General features: G+C 48.3%; 1 protein-coding gene across 1 annotated transcript in view; it reads left to right on the forward strand.

Annotated features, from left to right (window-relative positions):
* The first annotated feature begins 2828 nt into the window (after positions 1-2828).
* The window catches only part of HNRNPLL (heterogeneous nuclear ribonucleoprotein L like), a 99108-nt gene continuing 89151 nt past the window's right edge, over positions 2829-12785 (forward strand). Inside the window, exon 1 of the mRNA XM_069769082.1 lies at positions 2829-3161. Within this exon, the coding sequence (XP_069625183.1) occupies positions 2997-3161 (165 nt within the window). The 5' untranslated portion in view covers positions 2829-2996. The remainder of the gene's footprint in view (positions 3162-12785) is intronic.

The raw sequence follows: 12785 nt of genomic DNA on the forward strand, positions 1-12785 counted from the left end.
TCTCCAAAACCTGGAACCTCTACATCCTCCAGTTCTTCATCCTGGCTGGGTGCTGGTTTGCGATAGTTCACTCGAGAGAGGGCATCTGCATGAACATTCTCGGCTCCTCTTTTATACGAAATTCTGTATTGAAACTTGGCCATTCGGGCTACCCAACATTGTTCTAGGGCCCCTAACTTGGCAGTCTCAAGATGGGCCAGCGAATTGTTATCGGTGCGTACATAAACTTCTGAGCTAGCCTGATATTCCGCGAACTTCTCAGTCATTGCCCACACCAGCGCCATCAACTCCAGCTTAAACGAACTGTAGTTTTCTGGATTCCTTTCCGAGTCATGCACAGACCGACTGGCGTATGCGATGACGCGCTCTTTTCCGTCCTGCATCTGCTAGAGTACTGCCCTGAGGCCCTGCAGGCTCCAATCAGTGTGCAAGATAAACGACTACATGAAGTCGGCGTAGGCCAGCACAGGGGCCTCCGTCAGAGCCTTCTTCAGAGCTAAGAATGCCTCTTCCTGACGCTTCCCCCACTGTATGTTTCTGTTTTTGGCGCAAGAGGGCACTCCCCTCAAAAACTCCTGCAGTGGATTAGCAAGGTGAGCAAAGTCTTTTACGAAGCGTCTGAAGTATCCTGTGAGTCCCAGGAATGCACGCACATCCTTCACAGTTTTTGGCGTTGGCCACTATTGTACCGCAGCGATCTTCTCCTGGGAAGGCCTCACCCCCTCAGCGGAGACAATATGCCCCAAGTATTCAATCTCAGTCTGAAAGAGGTGACATTTCTGGGGTTTTACTTTTAAGCCGTACTTCTGCAGCTGACTCAGAACTTACCCCAGTCTCTGCAGATGCTCCTCAAAGGTGGGGGCAAAGACGATGATATCGTCCAAGTAAATCAAAGTGGCTTCAAAGTTCAAGTCTCCCAGACATCTCTCCATGAGTCGCTGAAACGTTCCAGGGGCGTTGGCTAGGCCAAAGGGCATCCGGTCAAACTCATACAGTCCCATCGGAAAGATGAAAGCCGTCTTGGCTCGGTCTCACTCGGACATGGGCACCTGCCAGTAGCTGCTGGCCAAGTCTAACGTGGAGAAATACCTGGCATTCCCGAGTGTCGACAGAGACTCCTCTATCCTGGGCAGTGGGTACGAGTCCTGCACAGTGCAAGCGTTGAGCCGACAATAGTCCACACAGAACCGCAAGGACCCATCCTTCTTCCTCACCAAGACTATAGGGGCAGCCCACGGGCTCTGACTCTCACGTATAACTCCCTTCTTCAACATATGTGACAGCATTCCCTTCACCTCCTGGTACATCTGTGGGGGTATTTGGCGGTACTGTTCCTGGATTGGGGCCGCATCCCCGGTGGGTATCTCGTGGGTGATGGCCGTAGTACGTCCAAAGTCGTTTTCGTCTCTGGCGAACACCTCCCGATATTTCCCCAATAAGGCTTCCACCTTAGGTACCTGCTGTGGGGTAAGTTCTGAGAGCTCCGCCCTCATGAGTTCCAATATCTGTCGCCCTTCTTGCAGCAGTCTGGGGTCCGGAGCTGCCTCCGCTTTGACAGTCACCAGCCATGGATCTTCTGGCCTAGCGGTCAGCTGTACCGTTTCCGATGGGACCATCTCGTCTGGGAGGCCCAGGAACTGGGCGACTTCACTTCTGGGGTAACCCCCTTACAGTGAATGTAACCCCCTTACAGTGACATCACAGCTAGTGACATCTATGGTACAGTGGCATCACAACCAGTGACAGCTATGGTGCGTTGACATCACAACCAGTGACACCTATGGTACGGTGACATCACAACCAGTGACAGCTATGGTGCGGTGACATCACAGCTAGTGACAGCTATGGTACAGTAAACATAAGGATGAATGACCTCGGGGAGATCAAAACATCCAACACCGCGGAGACACCATCACGTGTTTCTCAACGCAGTGATCCAGAACACTGCCCCCATCCCTTATGGGAAATATGCAGATGCATGTAGAAAGGCACTGCTCCTAATAGCCAGTTTCCCATAAGGGATGGGGGCAGTGTTCTGGATCACTGCGTTGAGAAACACGTGATGGTGTCTCCGCGGTGTTGGATGTTTTGATCTCCCCGAGGTCATTCATCCTTATGTTTATAGTCTTTTTACTAGGCACTGCTCCTAATAGCCAGTTTCCTACTCCACACTGATGAGGGGCAATTACCCCGAAACAGCTGTCTGTGGATGGATACCATGTTTTGGCATAGGTGGTTTTCCTTTTTGGATGCTCCCTTCCCGTGGTTGTTCCTTCCCGGTGAAAGACCTGGCTATTTATTGCCTGCGTTGAGAAACACGTGATGGTGTCTCCGCGGCTTTTCTACATGCATAGCTATGGTACAGTGACATCACAACCAGTGACAGCTATGGTGCGGTGACATCACAACCAGTGACAGCTATGGTGCGGTGACATCACAACCAGTGACAGCTATGGTGCGGTGACATCACAACCAGTGACAGCTATGGTGGGGTGACATCACAACTGGTGTAAACCAGGCGCAGGCAGTTCTAACATAAAACCAGCCATTGGAATAAAGAAAGCAGCCTATCTTGCATTGGCGCGTTGGCCTGTGTGGCCGCCATCCATACCCGCAGTATCAGCATGTACAGACATATCTTCCACCACACGTTTCTCTTTTCCACAGTCACATGTGCTGGTTACGGTACACTACAGCTTGTCTGGGCTGCACCACAAGCGGTTACTGCCAGAGTCCAGTCGCCATTAGAACTAGTAGAAACATGATCGCCATGGCAACAAGCTTTCCCAATTGTAAAGGCAGATGACAGAGCTCCGCCCCGTCCAGTTGCTGGCGCAGGGTTTATTGCAGTGACATGCGCCCTGCTCTGTTCGGCCGGCGGCTGTCAGACCACGCCCACTCCATGAAGGCCGTCCTCCGTGCAGTCTCCGCCCCGCTCCCGGTTGGATGGACTCAGAGTGTAGTGTCAGTCAGTGCGGGACAAAGGAGTCGCAGTCATGTCGTCTTCATCCTCCGAGCAGTACGAAGAGGGCGAGTACGAGAGTCAGCCCAAGAGACAGAAGAGCAACCAGGAGGACGGGGAGCTGGACTATACCTCAGAGGAGCAAGAAGAGGCGTGTGCTGCCAAGGAGACCGGTGTCCGGGGCTTAGCCGGCCATGGGGTAATGTATCCGTGTGGGGTGTGCAGCCCCGGGCTGTGTGTGACACGTGTATTGTGCTCTGTGTGCGGGTCACTGCTGTATGTAACCCTGCTATATGTATGTGTAATGGGGGTGCTGGGCACTACTCTGACTGTACCCATGGCTGGCACAGGCCGGGCGCTACCCTCCTCTGTACCCACAGCCGGGCACTACCGTCCTCTGTACCCACAGCCGGGCACTACCGTCCTCTGTACCCACAGCCGGGCACTACCCTCCTCTGTACCCACAGCCGGGCACTACCGTCCTCTGTACCTACAGCCGTGCGCTACCCTCAGCCGGGCACTACCGTCCTCTGTACCCACAGCTGGGCGCTACCCTCCTCTGTACCCTCAGCCGGGCACTACCCTCCTCTGTACCCACAGCCGGGCACTACCGTCCTCTGTACCCACAGCCGTGCGCTACCCTCCTCTGTACCCTCAGCCGGGCGCTACCCTCCTCTGTACCCACAGCCGGGCACTACCGTCCTCTGTACCCACAGCCGTGCGCTACCCTCCTCTGTACCCACAGCCGGGCACTACCGTCCTCTGTACCCACAGCCGGGCGCTACCCTCCTCTGTACCCACAGCCGGGCGCTACCCTCCTCTGTACCCTCAGCCGGGCGCTACCCTCCTCTGTACCCTCAGCCGGGCGCTACCCTCCTCTGTACCCTCAGCCGGGCGCTACCCTCCTCTGTACCCTCAGCCGGGCGCTACCCTCCTCTGTACCCACAGCCGTGCGCTACCCTCCTCTGTACCCTCAGCCGGGCGCTACCCTCCTCTGTACCCACAGCCGGGCGCTACCCTCCTCTGTACCCACAGCCGGGCGCTACCCTCTGTACCCACAGCCGGGCGCTACCCTCCTCTGTACCCTCAGCCGGGCGCTACCCTCCTCTGTACCCTCAGCCGGGCGCTACCCTCCTCTGTACCCTCAGCCGGGCGCTACCCTCCTCTGTACCCTCAGCCGGGCGCTACCCTCCTCTGTACCCACAGCCGTGCGCTACCCTCCTCTGTACCCTCAGCCGGGCGCTACCCTCCTCTGTACCCACAGCCGGGCGCTACCCTCCTCTGTACCCACAGCCGGGCGCTACCCTCTGTACCCACAGCCGGGCGCTACCCTCCTCTGTACCCTCAGCCGGGCGCTACCCTCCTCTGTACCCTCAGCCGGGCGCTACCCTCCTCTGTACCCTCAGCCGGGCGCTACCCTCCTCTGTACCCTCAGCCGGACGCTACCCTCCTCTGTACCCTCAGACGGGCGCTACCCTCCTCTGTACCCTCAGCTGGGCGCTACCCTCCTCTGTACCCTCAGCCGGGCGCTACCCTCCTCTGTACCCACAGCCGGGCGCTACCCTCCTCTGTACCCACAGCCGGGCGCTACCCTCCTCTGTACCCTCAGCCGGGCGCTACCCTCCTCTGTACCCTCAGCCGGGCGCTACCCTCCTCTGTACCCTCAGCCGGGCGCTACCCTCAGCCGGGCGCTACCCTCAGCCGGGCGCTACCCTCAGCCGGGCGCTACCCTCAGCCGGGCGCTACCCTCCTCTGTACCCTCAGCCGGGCGCTACCCTCCTCTGTACCCTCAGCCGGGCGCTACCCTCCTCTGTACCCTCAGCCGGGCGCTACCCTCCTCTGTACCCTCAGCCGGGCGCTACCCTCCTCTGTACCCACAGCCGGGCGCTACCCTCCTCTGTACCCACAGCCGGGCGCTACCCTCCTCTGTACCCACAGCCGGGCGCTACCCTCCTCTGTACCCTCAGCCGGGCGCTACCCTCAGCCGGGCGCTACCCTCCTCTGTACCCTCAGCCGGGCGCTACCCTCCTCTGTACCCTCAGCCGGGCGCTACCCTCCTCTGTACCCTCAGCCGGGCGCTACCCTCCTCTGTATTCTCAACTGGCACAGGCCGGGCACTATCCTCCTCTGTATTCGCAGCTGGCACAGGCCGGGCACTATCCTCCTCTGTATTCGCAGCTGGCACAGGCCGGGCACTATCCTCTGAATTCTCAGCTGGTACATGCTGGGCACTATCCTCTATAGTTGCAATATAGCAGCATCAGAATTCTAAAAGCATAAGCGATCTGCTTTCCATGAAATACTAATAATTCATACACTGTAGGTATAGAGGCTGAGCGTGTTGTGTGGCTGCAGGCGTGAAGCGTGTACAGACACATGTGGATCATACAATGTGCAGGTCATGTGTCCTTCTCGCTGTGTCACTGGCCCCAGCCTGCTGTGTCTGAGGAGTAGATTCCCAGTATCTGCCCTGACGGCCGGCGTGCGTCCACTCATTTCTATCATCCTTTCTCTTACTAGTGATTGTGCACAGACACGGATCCATCTGCAGCAGCTTCAGTCACATAAAAGCTCACTTTTGCCCTTTAACCCCTTCACCCCAAAGCCTGTTTTCACCTAAGTGACAGGGCCAATTTTTACAATTCTGACCATTGTCACTTTATGAGGTTATAACTCTGAAACGCTTCAACGGATCCTGGTGATTCTGACACTGTTTTCTCGTGACATATTGTACTTCATGATAGTGGTAAAACTTCTTCGATATGACTTGCATTTTTGTGAAAAAAACAAAAATTTGTCGGAAATTATGAAAATTTAGCAATTTTCAAACTCTTAGTTTTTATGCTCTTAAATTAGAGAGTTATATCACATAATATAGTTAATAAACAACATTTCCCACATGTCTGCTTTACATCAGCACAATTTTGGAAACATAATTTTTTTTTGTTAGGACGTTATAAGGGTTAAAAGTTGACCAGCGATTTCTCATTTTTGCAACAAAATATGCAAAACCATTTTTTTACGGACCACCTCACACTTGAAGTGACTTTGAGGGGTCTATATGACAGAAAATGCCCAAAAGTGACACCATTCTAAAAACTGCACCCCTCAAGGTACTCAAAACCACATTCAAAAAGTTTATTAACCCTTCAGGTGCTTCACAGGAATTTTTTGAATGTTTAAAAAAATTGAACATTTAACTTTTTTTCACAAAATTTTTACTTCAGGTCTAATTTGTTTCATTTTACCAAGGGTAACAGGAGAAATTGGACCACAAAAGTCGTTGTACAATTTGTCCTGAGTACGCCGATACCCCATATGTGGAGGTAAACCACTGTTTGGGCACATGGCAGAGCTCGGAAGGGAAGGAGCGCTATTTGACTTTTCAATGCAAGATTTGCTGGAATTGAGATCGGAGCCCATGTCACGATTGGAGAGCCCCTGATGTGCCTAAACAGTGGAAACCCCCACAGGTGACACCATTTTGGAAAGTAGACCCCCTAAGGAACTAATCTAGATGTGTGGTGAGCACTTTGAACCTCCAAGTGCTTCACAGAAGTTTATAATGTAGAGCCGTAAAAAAATTTTTTTTATTAATTTTCACAAAAAATGATCTTTTTGCCCCAAATTTTTTATTTTCCCAAGGGTAAAAGGATAAATTGGACCCCAAAAGTTGTTGTGCAATTTGTCCTGAGTACGTCGATACTTCATATATGGGGATAAACCACTGTTTGAGCGCATGGCAGAGCTCGGAAGGGAAGGAGTGCCATTTGACTTTTCAATGCAAAATTGGCTGGAATTGAGATCGGACGCCATGTCGCATTTGGAGAGCCCCTGACGTGCCTTAACAGTGGAAACCCCCCACAAGTGACCCCATTTTGGAAAGAAGACCCCCTAAGGAACTTATCTAGATGTGTGGTGAGCACTTTTAACCCCCAATTGTTTCACTAAAGTTTAGAATGTAGCATTGTGAAAATTAAAAAATCATTTTTTCTTTCCACAAAATGATGTTTTAGCCCGCAATTTTTTTTTTCCCAAGGGTAACAGGAGAAATTGGACCACAAATGTTATTGTCCAATTTGTCCTGAGTACGCTGATACCCCACATGTGGGGGGGGGGACCACCGTTTGAGTGCATGGCAGAGCTCGGAAGGGAAGGAGCACCGTTTGAAATGCAGACTTAGATGGAATGGACTGCAGGTGTCATGTTGCATTTGCAGAGCCCCTGATGTACCTAAACAGTAGAAACCCACCACAAGTGACCCCATATTGGAAACTAGACCCCCCAAGGAACTTATCTAGATGTGTTGTGAGAGCTTTGAACCAACAAGTGTTTCACTACAGTTTATAACGCAGAGCCGTGAAAATAAAAAATATTTTTTTTTCCACGAAAATGATATTTTATCCCCTATGTTTTTATTTTCCCAAGGGTAACAGGACAAATTGGACCCCAAAAGTTGTTGTCCAACTTGTCCTGAGAACGCTGATACCCCATATGTTGGGGGGAACCACTGTTTGGGCACACAGGAGAACTCGGAAGGGAAGGAGCCCTGTTTTACTTTTTCAAAGCAGAATTGGCTGGAATTGAGATCGGACGCCATGTCGCGTTTGGAGAGCCCCTGATGTGCCTAAACAGTGGAAACCCCCAATTATAACTGAAACCCTAACCCTAACCCTAGCCCTAACCCTAGCCCTAACCCTAGCCCTAATTCTAGCCCTAGCCCTAACCCTAGCACTAATGGGAAAATGGAAATAAATACATTTTTTTACATTTTATTATTTTTCCCTAACTAAGGGGGTGATGAAGGGGGGTTTGATTTACTTTTATAGCGTTTTTTTGGTGGATTTTTATGATTGGCAGCTGTCACACACTAAAAGACGCTTTTTATTGCAAAAAATAGTTTTTGCATCACCACATTTTGAGAGCTATAATTTATCCATATTTTGGCCCACAGAGTCATATGAGGTCTTGTTTTTTGCGGGACGAGTTGACGTTTTTATTGGTAACATTTTCGGGCAGATGACATTTTTTGATCGCTTTTTATTCCGATTTTTGGGAGGCGGAATGAACAAAAACCAGCTATTCATGAATTTCTTTTGGGGGAGGCGTTTATACCGTTCCACGTGTGGTAAAATGGATAAAGCAGTTTTATTCTTCGGGTCAGTACGATTACAGCGATACCTCATTTATGTAATTTTTTTAATGTTTTGGCGCTTTTACACAATAAAAACTATTTTATATAAAAAAATAATTGTTTTTGCATCGCATTATTCTGAGAGCTATAACTTTTTTATTTTTCTGCTGATGATGCTGTATGGCGGCTTTTTTTTTGCGGGACAAGATGACGTTTTCAGCGGTACCATGGTTATTTATATCCGTCGTTTTGATCGCGTGTTATTCCACTTTTTGTTCGCCTGTATGATAATAAAGCGTTGTTTTTTGCCTTGTTTTTTTTTTTTTTTTGCGGTGTTCACTGAAGGGGTTAACTAGTGGGATAGTTTTATAGAGTGGGTCGTTACGGACGCGGCGATACCAAATATGTGTACATTTATTGTTTTGTTTTTTTTTTACATAAATAAATGGATTTATTGGGAAATGGTTTTTTTTTTTTATTTGGGGATTTTTTTTTTTTTTTTTTACACATTCTATTTTTTTTTTTTTTTACTTTCTAACATTGTCCCAGGGTGGGACATCTCTGTATTAGATCAGATCGTTGATCTGACACTGTGCATAGCACACTTTCAGATCAACGATCTGACAGGCAGCTTAGCTGGCTTTCCAGCGCCTGCTCTCAGCAGGCGCCGGCTAGCCAGGTCACTTCATGACCCGGAAGGAGTCCGGCGGCCATCTTGGATCCGGGGACTCCTTCCGGGTCACCGGAGCAACGCGATCTCATTGCGTTGCTCCGGTGGGAGAGCGCAGGGAGCCCCCGTCACTGCGCGATCCCCCTCTATGCCGCTGTCACTACTGACAGCGGCATCAGAGGGGTTAAATGCCCGCGATCGGCGATAGCGCCGATCGTGGGCATTGCTGCGGGGTGTCAGCTGTCGTATACAGCTGACACCCGCACCCGATCACCGCGGCGCTCAGCGCGAGACCGCGGTGATCGGTGCGCCGTACTAGTACTGCTGCTGGCACTAATGCAGTGCCGGCAGCGCAGTACTAGTACGGCGCGTGTCGCGAAGGGGTTAATGTATATTTTCATCTAGTAATGCGGTGTCGCACAGTGTATTGTCTGGTTCCAGATGTTTGATTCAAAGTCAGTAAGGAGGTATGAAACCCCTTACAACCACGGCATTTTGGGTGACTTTCTTCCATCCTTTTGATACTTTTTCTGGGTTTTGGGGGCAGTCATCTGTAAGCTCGTTTTTGCCCTTTTATTCTATATTTTTATATAGTAATGTGGTTTCACATAGCGCTTCTTTTGTTATTCCAGATGTTGGCTTCCAGTTAGTAAGGCAATGTGACCCTTATTACAAAAACTGCATTCTATGTGGCTTTTTTTCACCCTTTTGACACATTTGTTTTTTTTGGAGGGAGGTGTGCACGTGGGGGAGCCAGATCTACTAATCCTGTCTATATTTTTGACAGCGTTAAATTAGAATAGACAGTCATAAAATGCCCCAAATGTGCCATAATGGTTCATTTTTGATGCACTTATCTATTTTTATCCCATCTCTTGGGGGGCATAGTTTTAGACCTTTTTTTGCACCAAAAAACAAACGCCTACCACTAATTTATTTGGTGTAACTTACAGATACTCAGTCATGCCCCTTTTATGAGCTGCAAGAAGAGTCAGCACCCCATGATAAATGTGGCACTTTAGTTAATCTACCTCTTGCTATTTTATTTTCTAATTGCAGCTTGCTTTAGGCATGTTTTTTCTCTTTCTCTTTTTTATGCTTTCCCCATTTACTCGCAGGGTGATGAAGATGCTCGAGTCTGTGTCTCTTTAAAAACTTGTAGTGCCTTTGTATACTATCTTTCAGCTCTATGCCAATAGGGTGAGTGCACAGATTGGTACTTTCTTGTCCTTGCTGATGTTACTTTACTTACGGATGGACTTCCCCCAAAGAAAACAAGAAAATTACAGCCCACCTTTGAATGGCTTATTTCTGTCTAATTGTTGATAAGGGAAATTGCAGTCATCAGGTGATTGCAGGAAACTAACCAGTCACCAGTGACCATAGGGCTTGGAGAGGTATAGAGATTACATTCATGTTGCCCCAAGGAATATTCATGACTTCTCCTTCAGATAGGTGCTAAGTATTAGATACTGACATAAAGAGGAAAGTAGTGAGTCCACTAGCTTGCGTAACGGGGTGTACATCCACCTGTGCAAATACTACTCAGATATAGGAAACAGCAAACAGACGGCACACCCAGATATGACAAAAAATGATCACAATATTTTGTTGGAACACTAAAAAATGCCTATAACAATGACACATTACATTTAAAGACAACTAAACATGTAAGAGGTGAAAAATTCAAAGTCCAGGCAATGATAGTCAGATGACCCCCAGATAGTAACCACGATATAAAGAGAACGAGCCCCCAGTGGGTGGAATACTAGGTAATACCGAGAAAGAAATATACCCTAAATGAAAGTGGTGAAAGTAAATTATATTTGTAATATATAATGTGTGTAAGTGAGAATAATAATGCAGTGTCAGGGCTCAATCAGTATTTTCCACATACGAGAAAAAACTATTATTCTGATCAGTGTCTCATCAGTTTTTTTTCTTGCGTTGAGAGAAAAAAAAAAGTTTCTCCTTGAAAATCGGACCCCACTCGAATGCCGTTTTGCATTGCTGATTTTGATCCAACGGTTGTATCAACATCTGCCATGTACACAGCCCCATAGAATATTCTAGGTACGAATGCCGTCTGCGAAGAAACGCCAGATAGCGCTCGTACTAGAAAAACTGACGTCTGAATGAGCCCTCAGATATCCAAACAAGGGGCATTAATAGAGGCAGTTCAGGAGAGATCAAGTTGGTTTTCAGTTTGCAAAAGTATTCCCATTTTGCCAGGTTGGTCAGGGTTAGGCTGCGGTCAGACGGCTTTAGATTCTGTAATAAGCGAGAATCTGGCCGATTATGCTAATGCCACTTGGATAACTCTGATCTAAGTTTGAGCCGAGTGTCATCTTAGTAGGATCCGATTCTCTGGCATAAGAGAATCATATCACGGGTGTAGAGAAGACAGAGGACTTAATTTCTCCATTGTCTAAGTCTGCGGATCCGAGTGCAGTCTGATGTTTCACATGCACCCATAGGCTTATATGGGTGCGCATGATTTGATTATTGGAAGCACTTGCAGCATGTTGCAATTTTTTATTTTTTTTTATTTTCCCTCCTTTTGGAGTGAGAAAAACAAAACCATAAGTCAACATTGTTCCATAGTATAACATTGGTGTGAGAGCTATCTGACAAAACATCGAATAGCACTCGGCCGCGTAAGGCTACTTTCACACTAGCGTCGGCCCGTCGCAGTGTGTCGGGCCGACGTACCGACGCATCCTGTCTCAACACTGCACAACGGTGGCAGCGGATGCATTATTACAACGCATCCGCTGCCCCATTGTGAGTTGCGGGGAAGAGGGCGGAGTTCTGGCCGCGCATGCGCGGTCGGAAATGGCGGACACAACGCACCAAAAAACGTTACAAGCAACGTTTTTTGGTGCTGACAGTCCGACGCAACCGTCGCACGGCGTTTGCGACGTGTGGCAATGCGTCGCTAATACAAGCCTATGAAGAAAAAACGCATCCTGCAGACAACTTTACAGGATGTATTTTTTCTGCAAAACGACGCATTGCGACGCGCGTCGTACAACGCTAGTGTGAAAGTAGCCTTATATGCTTGTGTGAGCGAGCTGTTAGAGGGAGGGAGCCACTATCCGTGTCGGCTATTAGAGGTCCTTTTTAAAAAAAAAAAAAAAAAAAAAAAAAAAAAAAGTCTGATTTTTAATTGCTTAATAATAGTACAAAAACTCAACAAGCGGAAAAAAACAAGAATATACAAGTTGGCTACCAGAGGAGTATCAACCCAGTTCACCATGCATACCCAATCTATAGCAGCGTTTCCCAAACTCCAGTCCTCATGGGCCCCAACCTATCTGTTTTTCAAGAGTTCCTTAGTATTTCTCAAGTGATGGAATTATTATTAAGGCATTAGAAATTGTCCCAGGTTCTTGACTAGTGGAATACTATGGAAATCCTGAAAACATGGTCTATTTGGGGACTGTGAGGATTGGAGTTTGGGAATCATCAATCCAGAGTGAAAAGGTCGTCAATTGCAAAAAACAAACAAACCAAAAAAAAAAAACACTTTTACTAAGACATGGAATTAAAGATAAAAATGTAGTAAAATCACACTTATTGCTAAGTACAAAGAATGTTCAAGTCTTAATTTAATAACTCAGCCGTCAGGCGGATGCTGCAAAAGAGACTCCTAATAGAAAGAGCGGAGGGAATGAAAGTAAAAAGTCAGACTGCTCTATTGAGAATTTTAGGCGGTAACTCGAACTTCGAGCAAATTGTGAGCATCAGAGACCTCAAATTGAATCCAGGTGGACGAGGTGGAGTTGAGGGAGTCCGCAATGTTCTCCAATAATGCAGTAAGAAGGAGCAGATGACTATAAGCCATGAAAACTAGATAACATACAGTATTGTGCTGATCTCACATTTTGGCTCCGTTCACACAACTGTATTTCCAGTCCTACTTCTGTTCATGGAAAAGACTGACGGCCCCATGTTTTCCTTTGGGCTGTTAAGTGGATTGCTGTTTTTTTGTAACACAAATGTTTCTTCCGTGTTTT

The sequence above is a fragment of the Ranitomeya imitator genome, chromosome 5 (genome assembly GCF_032444005.1).
Source record: "Ranitomeya imitator isolate aRanImi1 chromosome 5, aRanImi1.pri, whole genome shotgun sequence".
NCBI lineage: Eukaryota > Metazoa > Chordata > Amphibia > Anura > Dendrobatidae > Ranitomeya > Ranitomeya imitator.